We start from the raw sequence: 22,548 nt of genomic DNA on the forward strand, positions 1-22,548 counted from the left end.
ACAAAAATATGTAGAGAAAGCAAATGTGCAAAATTAAAAAGAACAAGCATGGCTTGAAAGAAAGGATATGAGAAGACACCCTTACTCTTTTGTAGAAGCTGGAGGTTCAGCACTGTGGCAGATTGCACATTTTCTAACTTTTTTGATGTGTTAATTAGTTAATATTGATTAATCAGTCATATTGATTTTTTTCCTTTTCTTCTTTGTCTTTAAAATATTATTTGTTATGGGATGGCTCTCTTTGGGCATAGAGGAATATTGGGAGAAATTATGATGATGTAAAAATACTGATTTTTTTTTTTGCTAACTAGGGGAAGTCTAATTTCAGCTGAGTGATTGGGTTGGAAGCCTAATACAGTGAGTGTTTTTTTTAAGGATGAGAGAGACTGAAGATTAGAAAAAGAGCTCAAGATGATGGTGGTGGCAATCTGCTGAAGAAGGTGGGAGGTCATGGGATCAAAGATAAATATAAAGGGGTTAAAGGCTACCTCATCAGGGACCGGAGTAGATAAGAGATCAAATGGATATGAAATGAAGGAGAAGAGAGAAGTCTCAGTAAAGGCGTCAATTTTTTTTTGGTCAAATAGTAGGTAAGGTCCTCAGCAGAAAGGATGGGAGGAGACAACGGCATGTGAGGCTTGAGGAGACAGGAAAAGATTTGGGACGACTGCTATGGCGAGTGGGATAGAGAATCAATTAGAAAGAGGTAGAATTATCTTGCTAAAATGAGGGCTCAGTGAGATATGGTGGGACTGAAAGTCACAGTGAGGATAAGAATAGGCTTAAAGCAGTTTTTTTGGGTCATGGAACCTTTAGGCATGATAAAACCCTAAGGATTCCTTCTCAGAACAATGTTTTCAAATGCACAATAAAAACATATAAAATTACAAAGAAAACCAATTATAACAAAATAAAGATGTAAATCCCCAGGTTAAGAACCCATAGTTTAGGAAGAGAAAGGAAGGCATAAGAAATGATGAAAGATAAAGATAAAAGAAATTCTGAGACTCTGAATGTGAGAAGAGGGAAACTTGTGGGTGAGCAAGGGAATGACCATCCTTGTATGTAACTGAGGTGCAATGGAATAGGTTATAGGAGTTGAACGATTAAGAGGTTAAAAAAAGGTAGGCTGGAAATATGTTAGGACCAGGTTGTGAAGGGCTTTAAAAGCTAACAGGTTTATATTTTATCCTAGAGGAAAAAGGGAGCCACTGGAATTTACTAAGTAAGGACAATCATTCTGGCAGCTGTGTTGGGGATAGTGAAAGATTTGACATAATGAGACCAATTGGGAGCTGACACAATAATCCAGGGGAAAAGTGATGAGGGCCTGATATAAGGTTCAGAATAGAGTGAAATGCTCAGATGTGACATGTTATGGAGGTAGTAATGATTAAGAGATAGAACTTGAACCCAAAGTCTTCCTGACTTGGAGGCTAACTACTATCCTTTATATCATAATGCCTGTGCCTCAGGAGACTACATATCTATATCTATCTATGTGTGTATGTGTACATGTATATGTATATACCTAGTCAATATAGCAAGAAAGAGCCCACAGGCATAGCCTGTACCCTGGAGATACTAAAATAATCAGTCAGTCCTTCAGTGCATTGGAGGGATTACCCCATTAAAGATTTAGAGAAAGAAGTGCATAAAAATTAAACATGATTTTACACAATGAGAAGGCATGGAGAGATTATAATCTGACGAAAGCACTAGCCATAGTGACAAGAATCAAGAATCCACCAAAATAGAAAACTTACCACATGTTCTTAGCTGAAGAATGTCTAGATCCTTGGCTTAAAAGGCATGAAGCAAGAAATTTATATTGTAAAACCACTATATTTAACCAAAAAGCCTTCCCTCCATTAAAAAAATAAAGGCCCTACAAATTAGTGGTATTTTTGACACAATAAGAAATGATGCCCACAAATAATTTAAGAAACCAACCATTCAAGATTTATTGGGGACCTACTACCTACTATGTAAAAAGCTAGGTGCTAAGGGAGAATTAATAAGAAATCATACCTGCTTTCCTGGAATTTATAATCTATTAGGGGATATAGTAAGCTCTTAGAGATAGCTTATCAGTTAGAATGTCTGTCCCTAGAATTGCTGAAATCCAATATGTAGGTTTGCCCCTACAGAGAAATCACAAAAGAGAAGCTAGGGCAGTAAAATAGTGAAAGAAGTTGCTTTCAATGCACGTCTTGGATGACAAAAAGAAAAAAAGTTAAAAGTTAATCCTAAAATGACATACACAAAAATTGGTGATCCAGCATATGCTCAGAAGACCTCAAAGGTAAGGCAATGAACTCTCTCAAGTCAAGAATCATCTATTAAGTATCCAGGCACTACATTAAGTGAGGGGATATTGCAAAGGCAAAAACAGTCCCCTGCCCACAAGAACACCCCGATCTAATGAGAGGAGACAAGACGCAAACAACTCTGTGCAAATAACATACAGACTGGATAAATTAAAAATAATCTCAGAGGGAAGCACTAACGTAAGTGAGACTTAGAAAGGCTTCTTGCAGAAGGGGGGATCTTAGTTTGAGATCTGAAGAAAAGCCAGGGAAGGCAAGAGGCAAAAAATGAGGAGGGAGAGAATTCCAGACGTGAGGACAGGCAGTGGAAATGCACAAGTAGGCAGATGAAGTATCTTTTGGGAGGGACAACAAGAAGGCTGCCATAGTCGCTGGATCTTAAAGTACCAGGAAGGGGCCTTTCCAGTCTTCTTTCACTTCATTCCCTTCCTCATACTTTACGAGGGCTATGAAGAGCTTTGAAACATGGAGAAGACAGGCCATTCCACTTATGGATGGCTCTAATCATTAGGAAGCTAACACATGAAACTAAAATTTCTCTCTTTGCTTTTGGTTGTTGTTCAGTCGTGTCTTAGACTTCGTGAATCCATTTGGGGTTTTCTTAGCAAAGATACTTGAGTGGTTTGCCATTTCCTTCCAGCTCATTTTACAGATGTGTAACTGAAACAAAGAGGGTTAAGTAACGTAGAGTCACACAGCTAGTAAGTGTCTCAGGTCAGATTGAAACTCAGAAAGATGAATCTTCCTGACTTCAGGGCCGGCACTCTATTCACTGTGCCAACTCTTTCACCCACTGCCCCTCATTCTACCCTCTAGTGTACCAAACTGAACAAATCCAAACACTCTTCTCCATGACTTCCTTTCAAATACTTGAAGACAACTCATTCATCTCCTGAATCTTCTCTTCTCCAGGCTAAAACATCCCTAGTTCTTTCAACTAATCTTAATATGACATGGATTCAAGGCTCTACGTGCCTAGAAGTGAACTCGATACTCCGGGTGAATTCTGCTGAGGTCAAAGTACAGTTTACCACCTCCCTATTTCTATAAGTTATGCTCCTCTTAATGTAGGCCAAGATCACACTAGCTTTTTTTGGCTGCCACAACATACTTGACTCATACTAAACTTAAAGTCTATTAAAACCTTCAGTTTTTCAGAAGGTTGCTCTTTATATTCATGCTTCATCTGTCACTCAAATCCAATTCAACTGCAAGTCATGTCATCATCTCCCTGATGTCATTGTCCTTTTCGAAAAGGAAGGACAAACCACAACAACCACAACAATAAGGATGATTTTTTTATACTTAAGTAAAAGATGCTACATTTAACTCTTTTGAATTTCCTCTTAACAGATTCAACCCAATGAATGCTATAGACTGTTAAGATCCTTTTGGATCCTGGCTCAGTCATTCACTGTGTTAGGGCTCCTTCCCAGCTTTGTATCATCTACAAATTTGACAGACAGAACATCTAGCCCTTTATCTAAGTCACCGATAACAAGGCCAACCACAGATCTCTAGGAAGAGATCTATTGGAGACTTCCTGTCACCCAGAAAATGAATCATTAACAATACCCTAACTCCCACTATCCAATTAGTTATGAATCCATACGGCTGTGTTATCATCTAATCTCTCTATCATCTCTGTAAGAATAGCATGTAATATTTTATCAAATGCTCTGCTAAATTTAGGTAAACCATATCCATAGCTTCCCCCTCATCTACTAGTTCATTCATCTTATCACAAAAAGGAAATGAGGTCAGTCTGCCATGACCTGACCTTCATGAACCCCTGCTAGCTTTCTGTAATCATTGCTTCTCTTTTTTTGTAGTTTAGTAACCATTGCTTTAATGATCTGTCCTAGAATTTTCCCAGTAATCAAAGTCAAGCCAATGAGCTTAGAGCTTGCAAAGCATTTCCTTTTTTGAAAATAAAGTCAACATTTTCTCTTCTCTAATCTTGTGGTACCTCTCCTCTTTTCCATGATCTTTCAGATATCACTGAGTGTCTCAGCAATCAGACCTGCACATTCTTTTAGGAGCCAAGGATGTAGTTCATCTGAACCAGGTGCCATGAAATCATCAAGGGCAGCTGAGTGTTCTTCTACTGTCATCTTATTATTTTGGTTAGCAAACACATTAAGTCATTTACGTTCCGTTGGTTTCAATGCAAAGGATATTTATTCTCTTTTGCAAAGAAAACTTAACAAAATCAGAGCTGAACAACTGTGCTTTCTTTCTCTTGTTAGGTACCATCATCTCACCCACATCAAAGAAACTTTTCTTGCAATATATTAAAAAAAAAGAAACCAACTCTTTATTGACCTTAGATTCCTCACCTCATTAGCATTCCTAACACCATTTTTACAATTCTGTGCCATATTCTTATATTCATCTTCTTACACCTTGCCTTGCTGCCATCCTCTTTACATTTTTTTTTAAAAATCTGAGTTCCTAATAGATATAATGCACTGGGCCAGGAATATAAGTGATACAAAGAGTCACGTTCCTACACTGAAGGAAGTGGATAATCTATGAGGATTAAGAGTGAAAAAATATATAAGAAAATGTGAGATCTCATAGTAAAAAGAAGTGACCTAGAAAACAGATTAAGGAGAAATAAATTAAGAATCATTGGACTAACTGAATGACATGACCAAAAAAAAAAAAGCTCAGACATCATATTTCAAGAAATCTTAAAAAGAAAATTGTCCAGATCTCTTAGAATCAGAGGGTAAAGCAGAAATAGAAAGAATCTACTAGGGACAGCTGGCGGCGCACTGGATAGAACACTGGCCCTGGAGTTAGGAAGATCTGAGTTCAAATCTGCCCTCCGACACTTCATACTAGCTGTATGACCCTAGGCAAGTCACTTAACCCCAACTGCCTCACCAAAATAATAATAATAATAAAATTTAAAAAAAAAAAGAATCCACTGGTCACCTCCTGAAAGAAACCTCCAAATGAAAACTTCCAAGCATACGACAGTCAAAATCCAGAGCTTCTAGGTCAAAGGAAAAATATTTCATGCAGCCAGAAAGAAAGAATACAATTACTGAATATTACTTATGATTTAGCAGTCACTACTATATGAGTGGAGAACTTAGAACATATTCCTGAAGACAAAACATACAGGCTTACCACCAAGAATAACTTATCCAGCAAAACTGAGTATAATGCTACGGGGAAGGGGGGGGAGGGGGGAATGGACCTTTAATGAAATAGTGAACTTCTAAGCATTTCTGATGAAAAGATCAGAGCTGCATAACAATGCTGAAGTTCAAACACAAGAGTTAAAAGAAACAACAAAAGGTAAACCTGGATGAAAAACAATAAGGGACTAAACAAGGATAAATTTTTTACATTCAAATATGGGGAGATGATTTATATGTCTCCACTGAAACTATCATCATCATGGTCAGATAGAGAATCTAATTCCAAGGCCGGCAGGGATGCTATTATGCTGAGGGAAGATGAATACACTGGAGGGGAATGGAAGGAAAGTTAGGAGAAATTATTTCACATAATTAGTATACACAAGTAGAAATCTATACAGAGAGGAGGAGGTGGTCAAAGGAGATAAAAGTACACACACAGCTGGATCTTAAGGCTATTCAAAACCGTGTGTGTGTGTGTGTGTGTGTGTGTGTGTGTGTGTGTGTGTGTGTGTGTGTGTGTGTGTGTCTGTGTGTGTGTCTGCCTCCCTTCTTTGACTCACTTTTCTAACATGCCCCCAAAAGGTCATTATTTAGATAACCTCATTATCTTACAAGATTTCATCAGCTTTGGTATTATACCTCATCCACTCCCTCTGCTCCTCTGTTTAGAGAGTGGGGCCATGAACTCAAAACCCCCATTTAATGAAACTTTTGCTCAAGATATTTCTTACCTGGCTGCACTGCTTTTGGGGCAGTTCTCTGCCTCTAGGTAACTCCCCTTCCTTCTTTTTTCAGCTTCCTTTTGTGTTCTCTCCTCCGTATTAGCACACTGCCTGGCTTAATATTTATTGACTATTTACTCTCATCCATTCCTATCCATATGGCAACTGCCCATTAGCTGACTGACGCTAAATTAAACTTTTTATCTTCTGAAAAACAAACAAAGAAAGAAAAGACGGTATTGGATCTGGACCCTGAAGGATGGGTGAGATTTAAACAGGGATGGCAATCTAGAAATGATTAGGGAAAATTATGAAGAGGGACAATAAGGCAAGAAAGTGAGAGATATTCCATCAAAAATGCAAATAGGCCTATTTGACTTGACTTCAAGATGTGTGTAGGGAAGGTGTGTCAAAACAGAAATGGTAGATTAGAGTCAGGAGGTTGTACAGAACCAAAAATGCCAATATAAGAAGTCTAGTAGTCTTTATGTAATGGAGAGCCGCTAAAGGTTTTCTGAGGAGGGAAATGAATTTATCAGCAGTTCAATTAGGAAGATTAATCTTATAGTTTACAAGATAAATTGAAGAGAAATAAGAGAGGAGAGACCAGTCGAAGGAAATACTGCACCAGGTCAGATGTGAAACTAAACTAAGGTGGAAGGAGTAAGAACAGAATAATTAAATATGAGAAATAAGTGGAATTAACAAATGATGTGGTAACTCATGGAAAAAGCAGGCAAGAGATGGGTTAAAAGAGACAGTAAAGATAACTCCAAGATTTTCAGCTTAAGTAACAAGAAGAATATTTATGCCAACAACAGAAAACACAGATGACATTATAAGTTTAGCTTAAATATATTAAGCCTGGGGTACCAGTATTTTGCTGATACCCAGGTGAGAATTTCAGGGGATTGTTGGAAATGTGGCTCTAACTCAGAAGAATGTTCAGGACAGAAGACACAGATTTGGAAGTCACTTGCATAGAATTTAATAGTTGAAGTTTTGGATGTCAATGAGACTGCTAAGAGAATACTGAAGTGAGAATGCCAAGGAAAAGACCCTAAAGAATATCTAAATTAAAAGGAATGGACAAAGGAAGAAGAGCCAATGAAAGAGAGGAGAAGAGGAAGACTATGTAAATACATGTTATGGAAGATGAAGACAGTATTAGGAAGATTAGGGTGGTCAAGAGCATAAAATGTTGGAAAAGAGGTCAAGAAAGATGAGGACTTAGAAAATCATTAGGGGATGTGGTGATTAAAAGAACCGTTTCAATTTGGGGGCAGAAACTGAAGCCAGATTGCAAAGAGCTGAAGAGTGAGTGGGTGTTAAGTTTAAGGAACAATTATAGGCTACTTTTTCAGGAAGTTTGACAATGAAAGGCAAGAAAAAGATGGGAGGATGCTTAGAGTTGGGGGGTAGGGTGAAAGGAGACCTGAGTAAGCATGTGTTTATAGATACAGCAGAAAGGACCTACTCTGTGAGTATGTTTATTGCTAGAGGAGGAAAACCCTAGTATAAAGGGAGAGCATGAAGATAGGTAAGTGACATATGAGGGTCACAAAGGAAGTGAGCAGGACCGAATTGGAAGGGATGAAGATGAAAGTATTATAAGCCTTGGCAAGGATGAAAACCACTTCTTTCTCCAGATGGGAAGGATGGATGAGGTGATAAGTCTCTGCTGAGACTTCTGAAGATCTGAAAGAAATGTTTAAGTATTTCAATTCTAATAACTTCACCTCCATTAAATGGAGCTATGTGCTAATAAATAAGGTAGAGATATGATTTTAATATTAAATTTCAGCATTTATTAAACACCTATTATGAAAAGAATGAGGTGATTAAAAAAGATTAAGACAACAGTACCAGACCTTATGGAGCTTTACAATTCAGCAAGGGACTGCTGACACATACATATGTCACTAGAATAGGCAATAATAAAGATCCTAGCATTAAAAATTTGCATAAAGTAGGGATCTTGATGAAAGCTAAGAACAGTTTCAGGGGTAGTTGCATAGACAAAAGGATAGCAAGTCAGAGAAAATAATTTGATATTTGAGATCTTGAAGACAGATTAAGGCCCCTATTGGTGGGTGGTTAAAGTAGACAGGAAATAGAATATTTACTATTTCAAAAACTTTAAATTTACCTCAAGAATTTATAGGGTATTTAAGGCATCACTTTTCTTTTTTTTAAATTTTCCTCTTATTTATTATTTTTAACATTCATTCGAAAAAATTTGAGTTTGAATTCTCCCTCCCTCTCCTACCCACTGAGAAGGCAAAAGAGAAAGCAACTATAGAAGTGAAATCAATCCCATTACTTTTCAGCATTACTTTTCAATCAATAAACATTAAGTATCTACTATTAGTTAGGCATTATGCTAAGTGTTAGGATTACAAAGAGGTAAAAATAGTCTGCCCTCAAGGAGTTTGCAATCTAATCAGGAGACAACAAATACATACAAAGCAAGCTATATACAGGATTGTTGTGGAGATGATGACAGACTTGCAACTGAATTTGATTTGCAAGTCACCAGCCTCACTTTCTCCTCCAGAGCCACTGGGTCCACTGGCCAGATATGGATCAGGACGACTGCAGATGGCCCAGGATATAGTGGGAAACCCTGGCCTTTTTAAGCTAAGGTCTTTTCAAGTTCTCTTTGAGTGAAGCAACGCCCTTTCAGTGATTAGGCCCTCCTGGCTCAAAGTGAATGTAAACACTGTTTCTCTTTTGGCCAGCAACCTTGAGGGTCTTCCCCTCCCAGTATGATTTTTTTTTTAATTATTAAAGAGGCCATCCCTTGACTCACTTCTTATACAGGATAAACAGGAAATAACACAGGAAAGGCAAAAGAATTAAGAGGGGTTGGGAAAGGCTTCCCATTACTTTTCTATTCTGGTTTTTTTTTGTTGTTTTTTGGTTTTTTTTTTTTGCTAGGCAATGGGGTTAAGTGACTTGCCCAGGGTCACACAACTAGTAAAAGTTATGTGTCTGAGGCCGCATTTGAACTCAGGTCCTCCTGAATCCAAGGCCGGTGCTCTTTCCACTACGCCACCTAGCTGCCACTTTTCTATTCTGGAAAAATACAAGCTGAAATACAGTGTTTATAAAACTTTTAGGACAAATTACTACTAGGAAAGGAGCAACTAGGTGGGGCACTGGATAAAGTGCTGGGCCTGGAGTCAGGAACTCTCATCTTCTTCCTAAATTAGAATCTGGCCTCATATCTACAGGCTGTGTGACCCTGGGCAAGTCACATAACCCTGTTTGCCTCAGTTTTCTCATCTGTAAAATGAGCTGCAGAAGAAAATGGCAAACCACTCAAGTATCTGCAAAAAAAAAAACAAACAAAAAAAACCCCACCCAAATGGGGGTGATGAAAAGTCAGACATGATCAAAATAACCAAACAACAACTACTAGGAAATTAATGTCAATGTTGATCTAAGTATTAAGTGTGTTTTAAGTCCACTCAGCCTTTGGTAGTGATACCTGGTATCTCATTCACTAACCATAACGTCAGCAAAATTTTTGTGGCCTAAAATAATATTCCTTACTGGCCTTAGCTAAGTGTCTTTCCCCCATTTTTTCTTGGTTTGGTTACTTTCCTTAAGAAAAAAGCACCAACTCCCTAGATCCAGAGGTTAGGTCTAAGCAGAAATACTTATATGAGATTTTAATATATATGTGAATATATATGGACGCATTTAAAATTACATTAAAATTTCACTTGGACAGTTGTATGGATGAAAACTCAAAATGTGGAAAAGTTAAGATATAGATTTTCTTTAACTTATATTTTTGTGTTGGAATTACACTATCAAATGCATTAAACAATATTTCATTATTCAGTTAATAGTGAAATTATTAAATTATTTAATTTTGCTTTCAACTGAAGCCCAAGAGAATTCTTCAACACCTTAAATTCAGTTGCTACTCAGGAAAAATAATTGTTTATTAACACTACATACAAACTAATGATCTTTCAGTAAATTCCACCCTCATAACATATATTCTTTTTTTCCCATATCCATTATTTATTTTATTCTGAACTTAAGAAGTAAAATGAACATTTCCATAACATAGAATAGAAAAAAAAAAGATGATTACACATGAAACTGCAAATTTATTACGCACAACTTGCTATTCCTTTTAAATATATAGTGCTCATGTAACTCGTTTTTTCCCCCTTCCCTCCTCCCCTTTCACGATGGCTACTATTAGACACAAATGTGTATATAAGTAAAATCACTCATACAATATATGCCTATTATTGAACTACTCCAGCCACCTGTCCAGATTCTCAGAAGTACCGAAAGACAGTTTCTCATCTATGCAGCACACCAGTATCGTGTCTGTGATCCCTCTAAAACAGAGGCTGTCAGGGGGTAGATTTCAAGAGATCCCTCTTTCCTCGATGATCTCCTTTATGCTACTTTGAAGGGAAAAAAAATTGGTTTATCAATTTTAACTGATTATATCCACGGATTCTCCAATGTTGGGAGTTATTAACCTCTCTCTTTCCTAGGTAATATCTTCCTTTTTGCATGGATAGGCCAGTCCTTATTCCTCCAAGACATTTAATCCTTAAACAGATTTCTTTAAAGAAGTACTGAAATGGCAAAACACTTATGTTTGAGTACACAATAGTGAAGAAAAATCATTCAGCAAAATAAATGTTTAATATGAAGATAGCAAATATCTCCAAGTCATCACCTACTATTTCAAATGGAAATCCCAAACGAAAAAGTTTTTCCTATCCTGTTTATTATGATACCTTTAAAAAAATAACCCTTGAAGGTTTTTTGGATTCAATCATATTGCAGAGAAAATAATATGAAGTAAAAGGCTCTCTGGTCTCTCCCCTTTACCAGCTATGCTTTTGTTTGATTTAATAAAAACAGTAAGAAATAACTCCCAATCTTAACCTCTACTAAAAGAGATCACAAGATGTAATGTTCTTAAAAACATAGCATATGGTCTTACTAAAGTCAACAATCTGATAACAAGAAAGGCTATCCTGTGTAGAGAATACCGAGTACTGTTTTGTTATTCTCCATAAATGACATAAATGACACAAATAAATCAAAGTAGAGTTTATGAAAACCATTTGGAGTCTTAACTCTAAGTCTTCAGAATTTAAGTTCGATTATCTTTCAATTGTACCTCAAAGCCCTTCTAAATGGTAGACTCCCAAGGTAGTTTATCCTTAACATAGCTGAAACAGTACTATATTTCAATCCTTGCTATTCAACTGGAAGGGAATCCCTAACTTTCACAAGAAACCCAGCAACTTGGGTAATATATTTCTGGCAACCCAGTAAGACCCAAATCCCCATGCCCCACTCCTTTAGCTAGCCAAGTATACAGAGGGAAGAAATTCAATAAGACATTTATTTAACTAAATACAAATGGGATAAGTCAGGCACTGTCTGTCTGAAAACCAAAAACAAAGCCCAAAAAGTAAATTATCCTTTGTGACCTATAGTGTCCTTCAAGTTTTAACATTTTGCCTCTAAGATATGAAAATAACTGGCACAAAACAAAGTAACAATCTGTGTTGCATAGGGAGTTCAGGCAAAATCCTTGAAAGCTCAAAAGTTTATAATCTGATCTTTTTCTTTTTTTTTTTTGCCTTCCATTGGGTCAGTGTTCTATTTTTAAATGCCATAAAACTAACTCAAGTGTAAAGAATTCTGTACCGTTTACTCTTACCACTGGTTACTAATGAATTTTACTTCCTGTTTAAAAACCAAAGCAAAGATTTTAATAAGATAAGTTTTAAGATATAATGTTTTGGCTCTGAAGCTGATCTGAAGTCAGCATTTCAAGTGATTAAATATAAATACCAAAGCTATAAAATAAACAGCTTAATTTAAACCATATCTGCCAATACAGCTATTAAGTGAATAACATTTCATGATACTTTCAAAGATGAAAGCTTAAATACAACATTCCTTCCTTTATTTTTTGTGGCTTTTGATCCACACTTTCAAAAAAGAATTAAAAATGTTGGTATTTGAGATATATTTCATTCTACCCATTTCATTTCAAAAATCAATACTAGTAGAAAATAATACCTATATGTATTACATTTAAAAAATAAAAGCTAGGAGAAAGCTTAAAAAAGCAGCAGATGAGATCACCTCTATAACAAAATTAAATAGGTGATATGAAAGCTGTGCAGAACTAATGGAGTATATCTGTATAAAAAGATGATGCTACTATCTGATAGTGGGACATAGGTATGGCTTTTCCATTTCCCAAACTACTCAAAAAAAGGGGAAAGAGATGGGATTAAAAGTTTATCATCATTTTGGTTTTCTCTTTTTCATTTGGGGAGGGGGGAAAACAGGAGGAGTAAGGGGGAGAGAAGGAGGATTTTCATCAACTGAGAAAAATAAAAAGTTTTTTAAAATAATTGTTGTAGGATAAATGTGGCTAAGATTAGAGGGGAAACAGTTAACTGGGGGGAAAAATCTTTGCCATAAGTTTCACCGACAAAAGGTCACATTTCTAAGATATATAAGGAGTGGATTCAAATTTGTGAGAAGAGCCATTCTCCAATCAATAAACTGTCAAAAGTATATGAACAGGAAAGTTTTCAAAGGAAGAAATCCAAGCTACAAATATATATATATATATATATGAAAAAATGTTCCAAATCACTAAAAATGAGAGAAATGCAGAGTAAAGTAACTGAGTGCCCATCTTACACTGTTGTGATTGGCAAAATTGATTAAAAAAAAAAAGGAAAAAGGAAATAGATAAATGTTGGGGGAGGGGGGCCAGAGAGCTTCTAAAAAACTGGCACATTAATGCACTGCTGTTGGTAGAGCTATGAAATGGTAGAAGCCATTCCGGAAAGCAATTTGGAACTACGCCCCCAAAATTGATAAACTAAGCATAATGTTCTTTGACACAGTGATATCACTACTAGGCCAATATAACCCAGAGACCAAAGAAAGAGGAAAAGGATTCATATGTGCAAAAATATTTACAGCAGCTCTTTTTAATAGCTTCAAAGAACTGCCAAAAAAAAGGGGGAGGGTGCTTGCCCATCAATTAGGGAATGCATGAATAAATTATGGTATATGAATATACTGGATTACTACTGAACTTTAAGAAATAATGACAAGGGCTGTTTCAGGAAAACCTGGAAAGGTCTGCATACACTGATACAGAGTGAAGTGAGCAGAATCAGAAGAATAATTTCTACAACACCGGAGAGACAACAACTCTGAAAGGCTCTGATCAGAACCACAGTTCCAAGAAGACTGATGATGCATGCCACCCACCTCTGACAGGGAGAAGATACACTCAAAATACAAAATGAGCCATTCATTTTCATCATGGCTTTCAAAAGGTTTTTTTTTGTTCATTTCAATAGGGGGAGGAGAGAGGTTGAATGAAACAATAATTTTTTTAAAAATGTATCTTTTTAATTGTGCCCTGAACCTACGCTTTAAGTTGTTTTTTCTGGCATGGACATACTTGGAGAGATGTTAAGGCCATGGCCAAGCATGACCTGAATTTAAATCGGAGCTCTTTACCTAGAGACTGACCCTTGGGTTAAGACAGGAAGGTATGAATGTCTTAGTATCTAACAAGAACTTTTCCCAACCCCTAGTGTTCCCATGTCTCCCTCGGACATTCTATTTCCTAACTTTAGACTGGGCAATTTATGTATGGAAGGGATTCCAGAGATGCTAGGAGCAGGGCAGGTGAAGGTGTGTCCTAGCTCAGAATCTGGCCAAAGCTGATGCAAAACCAGGACAGTTATCAACTCACTCTTGTACTAACATCTGGGCTATCAACCCACCCAGTACACAACTTCTAGAGGAAACAACTGGGAATGAGGTAAGACGAAATTGGTAGGTACATCATGCCCTTAATTCCTTCCCATCCTTCACTTTTCCCACATAAATATCCTTTCTCAGGTTTAGTCCAAAGAGTCAAAAACTAACCTGCTAACCCCACCTTCGTATAAAATTACCTTATTAATCCTTATAACTCTGTGAAGTAGGCGCTATCATTATCACCCTCCCCTTTTTTAAAAAAAAAGATAAGGAAACTGAGACTAAGATTAAGTAAACTAAAGTCATACAGTTAAGTCTGTCTTCCAAATTTCAAGTCCAACACCTCATTTCCAGGAGACACCTGTAGCATTTCTATCTCTGGCCTCCCCCCCACCATCCCCCCCCACCTTCCCTCCAGCAACTGCGCAGTGCAGGAGCTGAAAGTCAGGAGACTCCAGTAATATTCCCTGCTTCTCCCAAGACTCCCCCTGGTTGTGGGCCTCTGCCTCCCATCTTCTGTGCCTCAACTACCCCATCTGCAAAATGAGGGACACCACCACCTGTCAGCCCGTTCATCCCTCCCTAGTCCGGCCAAAAAGGAAACAGTCTTGGAGGGCCCTCATTTAAAAGCTAAAAGCCCAGGATGCAACCATCCCTGGGTGGGAGGTTCGGAGTTAAGAGGTAGTGGGGTGACTTCCTCCCCCGGCCCTGCATATAAATGTTCTGGAGTGGGCTTGGGGTCGGTGCGCCCCTTCTCCACCTCGTCGCCTCTAGGAAGGTCCGCGGCTTTGGAGGAACCCCCAGCCCAGCTTCTGCCTCCGAAAAGAGCAGCGCAGAAAGAAGCCGCCTGGAGGTGAGAGGGCCGGACATCCCGGGGCCCAAGGGGCGGGGCCGGGAAGTGAGCCGTGGGCAAGAGGGTGTCCCGGGGCTCCCCAAGGCCGGGGGCGGGAAGAGAAGGAGCCCTTACCTGTTGTTCCGGATGCTGCTCAGGACGCACAGCACCAGCTCCAGGTAGGTGCGCAGCACGTCCAGCCAGCCGGCGGACAGCTGCAGAGCCTCCGCCTCCTCCCCGCCAGCTCCAGTCCCCGGGTCGCTCCCCGCGCCTCCGCCGCCGCCTCCACCACCGCCTCCGCCGCCGCCTCCAGCAGCTCCCCCGCCGCCGCTGCTCAGGTAATTCTCCGCGGCGAACTCCACGCGCAGCTCCCGTACGAACCAGCCGCACTTGCGCATGAGGAAGTCGAGTCGGGGACGCTCGGCCGGCGAGACGCGGAGGCTGAGGCGGAGCTGGGGCCAGAGCGCCGGGTAGAAGAGACACTCGCGCCAGTGCGAGCAGGAGGCCGAGGCCCGCAGCCTGTCGGGCGCCGGCAGGAAGGAGAAAATGTGCACGATGAGCTCGCTGGGCAGCGACGAAGCGCCCGCCGCTTGCCCACACAGAGCCATCCAGACCCGCCGCCGACCGCCAGCACCCGGACCCTCCTTCTCCCGTCCCCGCCGCCGCCGCGCTACCCAGGCGGTTCTGGCTCGGGCTCCCGGCTGCTGTCGCGGCTGCGGCACTGACAAGAACAACAACATCAATGACAAGGGAGTGGGGGCGGGGCCGCCGTGAGCCCCGGCGGAACTAACCAGAGCACATTCCGTGAGGAGGGGGGGAGAGGAGAAAGACTAGGGCTTGGGCTCCAACTACAGCCTTTCTCTCCACCACTTAAGCCACTCAGACCACTAGCAGCCTTACAGATAATTTAATCACTGACCCTCCTTCTCACTCACAGGGAGCTGGAGACGCCAAATAGAAGCACAATGAAAAAGAATCCTTCCCCTGAAGCAAGAGGTGGGAATGGAGCAGTGGTAGATGCCGAGTTTGACGTCGACCGAAGTGGGAGGAGCTCGGCCAGACTTTGGAGACTTCCGGAAAGGGGGGAGGGTAGATGCCGGGTGAGGACTGAGAAGAGGCACGTGACTGTTACGTAGGAAGAGACGCGAGGCGCTTCCCGCCCCGCTCCGCCCCCTTCTCCTGGGGCGGGGCTGGAAGAAACTGTCCGAAGGAGGCTGCTAACCTCTGCGGGTGGGTGGAGTCCGGCTTAGTGTTGCTTGTGTGAAGTGGGCTTCCTTTGCTTTGGCCGGTGCTCTGCACCCAGCCCTCTTCGAGCTTCCAAGACGAGGCTGTGACTGCAGGCTCCCAGCTCCAGCGCATGAAGTGTCGTGAAGTTTGGGAATGTTTGCAGCAAAACGGGAGAGGGAGAGGGTGATTTCCCACCTGATAAACATACTTGAGAAATTGGGAAAAAGAAAATCGTAATTCACTGTATGGGAAGAGGACCTGGGTTCAAATTCCACCCCGGATGCTTAATCCACTGTGAAACTTCTCTAGACCTAGTTTACTTCATGTCTAAAATGAGGGCTCCTTCCAGCCCTAGTTTGGAAGATAAAGTAAGATGTATTGCAAGCTTTATTTTAATAATATTCTATTTTTTTCTGTTAACAAGCATTCCTTCTTTCTTTCCCACTTTCTCCCATTGAATAAAAAAAAAAGGAAAGAAAACCTTGACAAGAATATAGACAAAACGAATTTCCACATTGGCCGCGAGTAAAAATATACGTCTCATTTGCATTTTAAGCCCAAATCAAGCCATATGGTTTGTCTCTGGTTTTTGCATTAATCGTGTTTTTTGCATTGATCAGTTACAAAGTCTTTCAAAATCATTTTTTCCTTTATGATGCTGTCATTATATAAATTGTTCTGGTTCTGCTCACTTCAGTCTGAATTAGTTCAAAGTGGTTGTCTCCATTTCCAGACACTGTCCATTTTGTCATTTCTTATTTCCATTACGTTCATATACCGTAATTCTTTTAGGCATTTCTCAGTAAGTGGACACTCCCTTAGTTTCCAGGGTGTTTTGGTTTTTTTGGTTGCAAAATTTAAAGCACTGTTAGCTAGTATGATTATTATTTTACCTAAGTTTAATCATCTGTAAAATGAGGTAACTGATCCAGACAGCTTCTGAGGATCGTTCTGGCTCTAGACTTGGACCCTTTGGTTGCAAAAATGTAGCTTGGGAAGTGTAAGATTAGGAATAGGCAATTGAACTTCCTTACGTACAGGGTGGCTGTTATGGCTCCCCTACATGTGGACCTTGGGCCTTTTTTTCTTAAAAGCACAAACTGGAGGAACATCCCGCCTAGAGACTGCCCAACTTCCTGCTAGATGAAAGGCTATCCACATCCAGAGAAAGAACTACTAGAGTGCAGATAGAAGCATATAATTTTCACTGTTGCCCCTCCCCTTTGGTCTGTTTCTTCTTTTACAGCATGACTAATATGGAAATAAGTTCTGCATGACTGCACATATATACCCTATATAAAATTGCCTACTATTTTAGGGAAGGGGAGGGGAGGGGAAGGAAGGAAAGAGAAAATTCAGAACTCAAAATTTTAAAAAAATAAATGTTAAAAAATTGCCTACATATAATTGGAAAAAATAAAATACTACTTAAAATAAATTAAAGCTATATTGTATTTAAACATGTAAAAATTCTTAGCTGGCAGGCTAGGCTGTGGCAGCAGGATTTGTCCTTGGTAGTAGTTTGCCAAACCCCTGGTTTAGACCTAAGAAAGTGCTGGAGAAAATATCAATTATACATAATAACACAGACTACTCTGGCCCCCCAAAGCCTTAAGGCCAGGGGTGTTACCTTTCACTTTGCCCCCCAGGGTTTTCTGATACAGTTGAAGGGGACTAGGAGGTGTCTAGGTTCTCTGCAAATAGTCTAGTCTCCACTGATGGTGTTCCCATCAGAAGGGATTCACTTTTACAAAAGAATATTTGCTTGAAAAAAGTATCATTACATACATACAAACTTACTCCCCTAACATTTGGGAGACATAATGCACCCCCCCCTCCCCTCCCCAGCCCTTTCCAGCTCAGTCTCCGGGCAGAGGAAGGGGATTAGGTTGATAGTTGAGCTAGGTTCCCACAGTGCACAGTCCCAGTTCCAAATCCACATCTCCCCTCAGACTGAAGTTCTGGGCTTCTGTGCTGGCCTGCCTGACTGCACCACCCTGCTTGCAATCTTGGCTCCAAAGTTGTCATGACTTTTATTCCTAGTCCCTTGGGGATCACCTCCAACATCTGAAAATGAGGAGAACAAACACCACAGAACAGAAATGAGTATCTCCAGGCCTATTTCTTTGAGCGGAGTTAAAAGGAAGGAGGGGAAGGAAAGTCTTCTTCCTGTCACTGCTTCAATTCATGGTGCCTATGCTATGGGGGATATGTGATCTTTACCCTCTGGACACAGCGGATAAGAGTGGCCCAAAGAGAGGCAGAAGGATGGCGATCTTGCCAGCTTTAAAAATAAAGGCAACCAATCAAAGGAGGCTACCTTCACCCACATGGTGAGGAATGTAGCAGCTTCAATGTTAGGCAATCTGGACATGCTCCAAGGGCCCCTGAAGGGAGATTCCATGTTATGTGAAGTGGATGTGCCCAAATATGCCCTGGATTACATACAAATTAAATTTAAAAGTGTCACAAGTACATGTGGTTTTTTTGGAGAGCTTGTTGTTAAACGTTTATCAGCACATCCCTGTCACCATAAACAAGACACATTTTAATCTTAGTTCCAGGGAATCAGATTCTTGAACTTGATTAAATTTTCCTTTAAAAATGTAGGCCTTTGATTCAAGCTGAAAGCCAAAGGACTTCAGAGAAAGACATTGTCTCATTAGTATTGATTAGGCCTTGATCAGGTTTTTCATCCAGGTGGTACCAAAGGACATTAATCAAAATGTAATCCCTCAATATTTCACAAAACACTTAAAACTTTAGCTTTATATTTCTGAAACCCATATGAGATCTAAATCCCTGAAAACATATCCCTTGAGACTACCTGGGAAATGACTTGATTCCCTCTTCACTGTGCATTTGAATAACCTTTTTATCACTTTAATAAAGGTTCTGGTAAGATTCATGCTTTAGCTTTGTATATGTTGTCAGAGGAACTTAATTAATGTTTGTGGAATGAAGGGATAAAAGGCAAAAGGAATTTAAGCCTAGAATTCAGGGATCTTTTTTGTCAACAGATAGAGCTTTTAGTTGGGATTTTGGGAAATGGTGGAGGGCATGTGTAAAACTGATTTACTGTTGCACATTCTTATTAACACTGACTATACACTAATAAAACTTATATTTATTAGTGCATGAAATAAAAATTTAAATTTCCTATTCAACAATGAAAACATCAAAGCCTCTAGGATCAAAACACCTACTTGATTTTTAAAATATCCTGGTGTGTCTTGTCCTCATGACAAGGTTCCTTCTTTCCCCAGCCATAAACTATGTGTCTCCTCCAGTGTGGCCTTTTGGCAAGTCTCCATGAATCAGCATTGTTCTCAAATAAACACCCAGGATGCTTGCATTTCCAAGGATAAGGAATGCAGGAGTATGATCCTCCAATTTTTTTCTTTTTTATGGCTCTGGCTAAGAGCTTTTATAAGTTATATCTACATTCGGATTGGTGAGTGGTTACCTAAGCTTATGATGAAAGGAAATTATCAATCAAAGCTAACAATATTAGCAAATGTTTCTCCTCTGTTTACCATTCTTAGGGGACACAAAATGGAAGCTTAAAGCAAAACGAGCAACTGTTCATCCTAAAATAACATATTCATTTCCACTACAAGAGGCCAGAGTCTCTTGAGAAACACAGAAATAATTGTTTTTGTAATTTTTAAAGGCCCCTCACCAGTTTAGATCAGTGGTGTCTCAACTTTTTTTGATTGTGCTCAAAAAATTTTTTATTTGATAGCAAGAATACATAGGTATTCTCTTACTGCCTTCTTCCTTGTCCTGGGTATCAGCTCTGTTAGTCATTCTTGTTCTGTCATTTCAAATGTAAAGCAGAAACAAAATAAGAGTTAAACAGCTTTGTTTTCTCTCTGTTTCCAGTTATCACAATATATCATCAGCTCCAAATGAAGGTCTTGTCCCTTCTTTGATCCTTCTTTCATCCTTACTATAGCTAAAAATAAAACTCCTTTTTCTTGGACTTGATTTTGAAGCTTTATTATTGGTTTCAATCACCAGCCCTAGCTCATTCTAAACTTCAGCATTCCTAACACTATTTTTACAGTACTGGACCAAGCTCTTATATTTATCTTCTGTTACTCTTGCTTTCATTTTCTGTTTGGTGAGTTTTTATATGTCCAGATTGCTGTCTTCAGGAAATCCCTTTTTTTCTTCCTCCCTGGAATTGTTTCCCTCTATGTCTTTACGATTTCGTTACTGAGCATCTCTCATCTCTCCTGAGCTGACTCCTCCAAAGCGTTTTAGTCCATGGCATCCTGCCTGTCTTTCCTATAAATTTCTTGATAATCTGCTTTTCTGAAATTTAGGGTGGATGTCAGACCAATCCCAGGTTTCCTTTTCCTCTTTCCCAGACTCTGAGACAGTTTGGTCATTTCCCCTCAGGAGTTCTATCATTTCCACCCCCAAGCAACCAGTTCCTCCCTGTTAATTACGATCAGATCAGGAATAGACTTTCTCTCTTCTGTTTTCTCCACCTTTTGAAGGATAAAAGTATCTCTAAGGCAAGTGAAGATTACTCATCTGCTTTTAGCACAGAAAAAAACCACCTCTTAGCAGTTGTTTAGATAAATGAAGTCCCCCATCACTACTATATCATGCTTCTGTACCAGGCTTGTGATCTCTTTCCCAAACTCCTTATCTATTTCTTCTTTCTGTCCAGGTGATTTGTAGTATATTCTAATGAGTAAATCACTTCAATTTCTCTCTTTGTTAACATTCACCCAAATACTCTCTCTATACATATATATGTGTATATATGTACATATATACATTATATATTTTTTTAATTTTTTCCAATTACATGTTGAAACAATTTTTAAATATTTTTGTTTAAAGTGTTAAGTTCCAAATTTTATCCCTCCTTTCCTCCCTCCTCTTCCCCCCAGATGGTAAGCAATGAGATATAGGTTACATATGTGCAATCATGTTAAACATTTTCAGAGTAACCATTTTGTAAAAGAAGACTGGAATAAAAGAAAAAGGATGAAAGAAAGGAAGTGAAAAATAGTATACTTCAGTCTATATTCAAATAATATCAGTTCTTTCTCTGGAGGGAGATAGTGTACTTCATCATTAGTCCTTTAGGATTGTCTCGAATCACTGCAATTGTTGAGAAGAGCCAAGTCTTTCACAGTTCTTCATTGTACAATATTGCTGTTACTGTGTACAACATTCTCCTGGTTCTGTTCACTTCACTTTGCATCAGGTCATGTAAGTCTTTCCAGGTTTTTCTGAAATCTGCCTGCTTGTCATTTCTTATAGCGTAATAATATTCCATTACATTCATATACCACAACTCGTTCAGCCATTCCTCAATTGATGGGCATCCCTTTGATTTCCAAATCTTAGCCATCCCAAAAAGAGCTGTTATAAATATTTTTGTACAAATAAGTCCCACCGCCCTTTTTTTGTTGTCTTTGGGATATAGACCTGGCAGTGGTATTGCTCGATCAAAGGGTATGCATAGTTTTATAGCCTTTGGGGCATAGTTCCAAATTACTCTCTAGAATGGTTGGATCAGTTCACAGCTCCACCAACTGTGCCTTGGTATCCCAGTTTTCCCATATCCCTTCCAACATTTATCATTTTCCTTTTCTGTCATATTAGCCTATCTGATAGGTGTGAAGTAGTACTTCAGAGTGGTTTTAATTTGCATTTTTCTGATCAATAGTGATTTAGAGCATTTTTATATGACTAGATAACTTTGATTTCTTCATCTGAAAACTGCCTGTTCATATCCTTTGACCATTTATCAATTGGGGAATGATGTGTATTTTTATAAATTTGACTCAGTTTTCTATATATTTGAAAAATGAGGCCTCTATCAAAGATACTTATATAAAGACACTTTCCCCCTGAATTTTCTGCTTTCCTTTTAATTTTGGTTCCATTGGTTTTGTTTGTGCAAACACTTTTAAATTTTATATAATCAAAATGATCTATTTTACATTTTGTAATGCTGTCTATATTTTCTTTGGTCCTGAATTCCTCCCTTATTTATAGATGTGACAAACAAACTATTCCATGCTGTCCTAATTTTATACAACTTCTTAATATACAATGCTATTTCTCTCTCCCCCCTCCTTTCCCTTTATCTATCCTTTTTCTTTCAAATAAAATATTTTGAAGAGATGGTGAGTAAGCAACTGAGAAAGAACACGAGCACTCAAAGGATCATGAGTCAGGCAGTTTATTACTCACAACCGCACAAGTGTATGGCTCCTCAGCCCTACAGTCTCATGGGCAGACAAGTAAATGGTAGCTCAGGCATACAGTGTAATACACTTAAGAACCCATATTCTGGGACCCTACAATTACATCTGGTTGTTGTTCCTGGACAAATTAACAGGGACTAAATGTGAGGGGTACTTTAGGGAAGGCTAATAAGTGAGTGGTCTAGCCTATGACACTCCCCCCCCCCCATTGACCACAAGGCCATTATGATTAGTAAAGTG

The 22,548-nt window shown here is 39.2% G+C and overlaps 1 protein-coding gene across 1 annotated transcript in view; it reads right to left on the bottom strand.

Annotated features, from left to right (window-relative positions):
• The window catches only part of FBXO33 (F-box protein 33), a 38,859-nt gene extending 23,076 nt beyond the window's left edge, over window positions 1-15,783 (bottom strand). The window contains exon 1 of the mRNA XM_020991317.2: window positions 14,978-15,783. Coding sequence (XP_020846976.1) covers window positions 14,978-15,582 — 605 coding nt within the window. The 5' untranslated portion in view covers window positions 15,583-15,783. The remainder of the gene's footprint in view (window positions 1-14,977) is intronic.
• Between the last annotated feature and the right edge of the window lie 6,765 nt (window positions 15,784-22,548).

Source organism: Phascolarctos cinereus, unplaced genomic scaffold (genome assembly GCF_003287225.1).
Source record: "Phascolarctos cinereus isolate Bilbo 61053 unplaced genomic scaffold, phaCin_HiC Scaffold_2;HRSCAF=192, whole genome shotgun sequence".
Taxonomy (NCBI): domain Eukaryota; kingdom Metazoa; phylum Chordata; class Mammalia; order Diprotodontia; family Phascolarctidae; genus Phascolarctos; species Phascolarctos cinereus.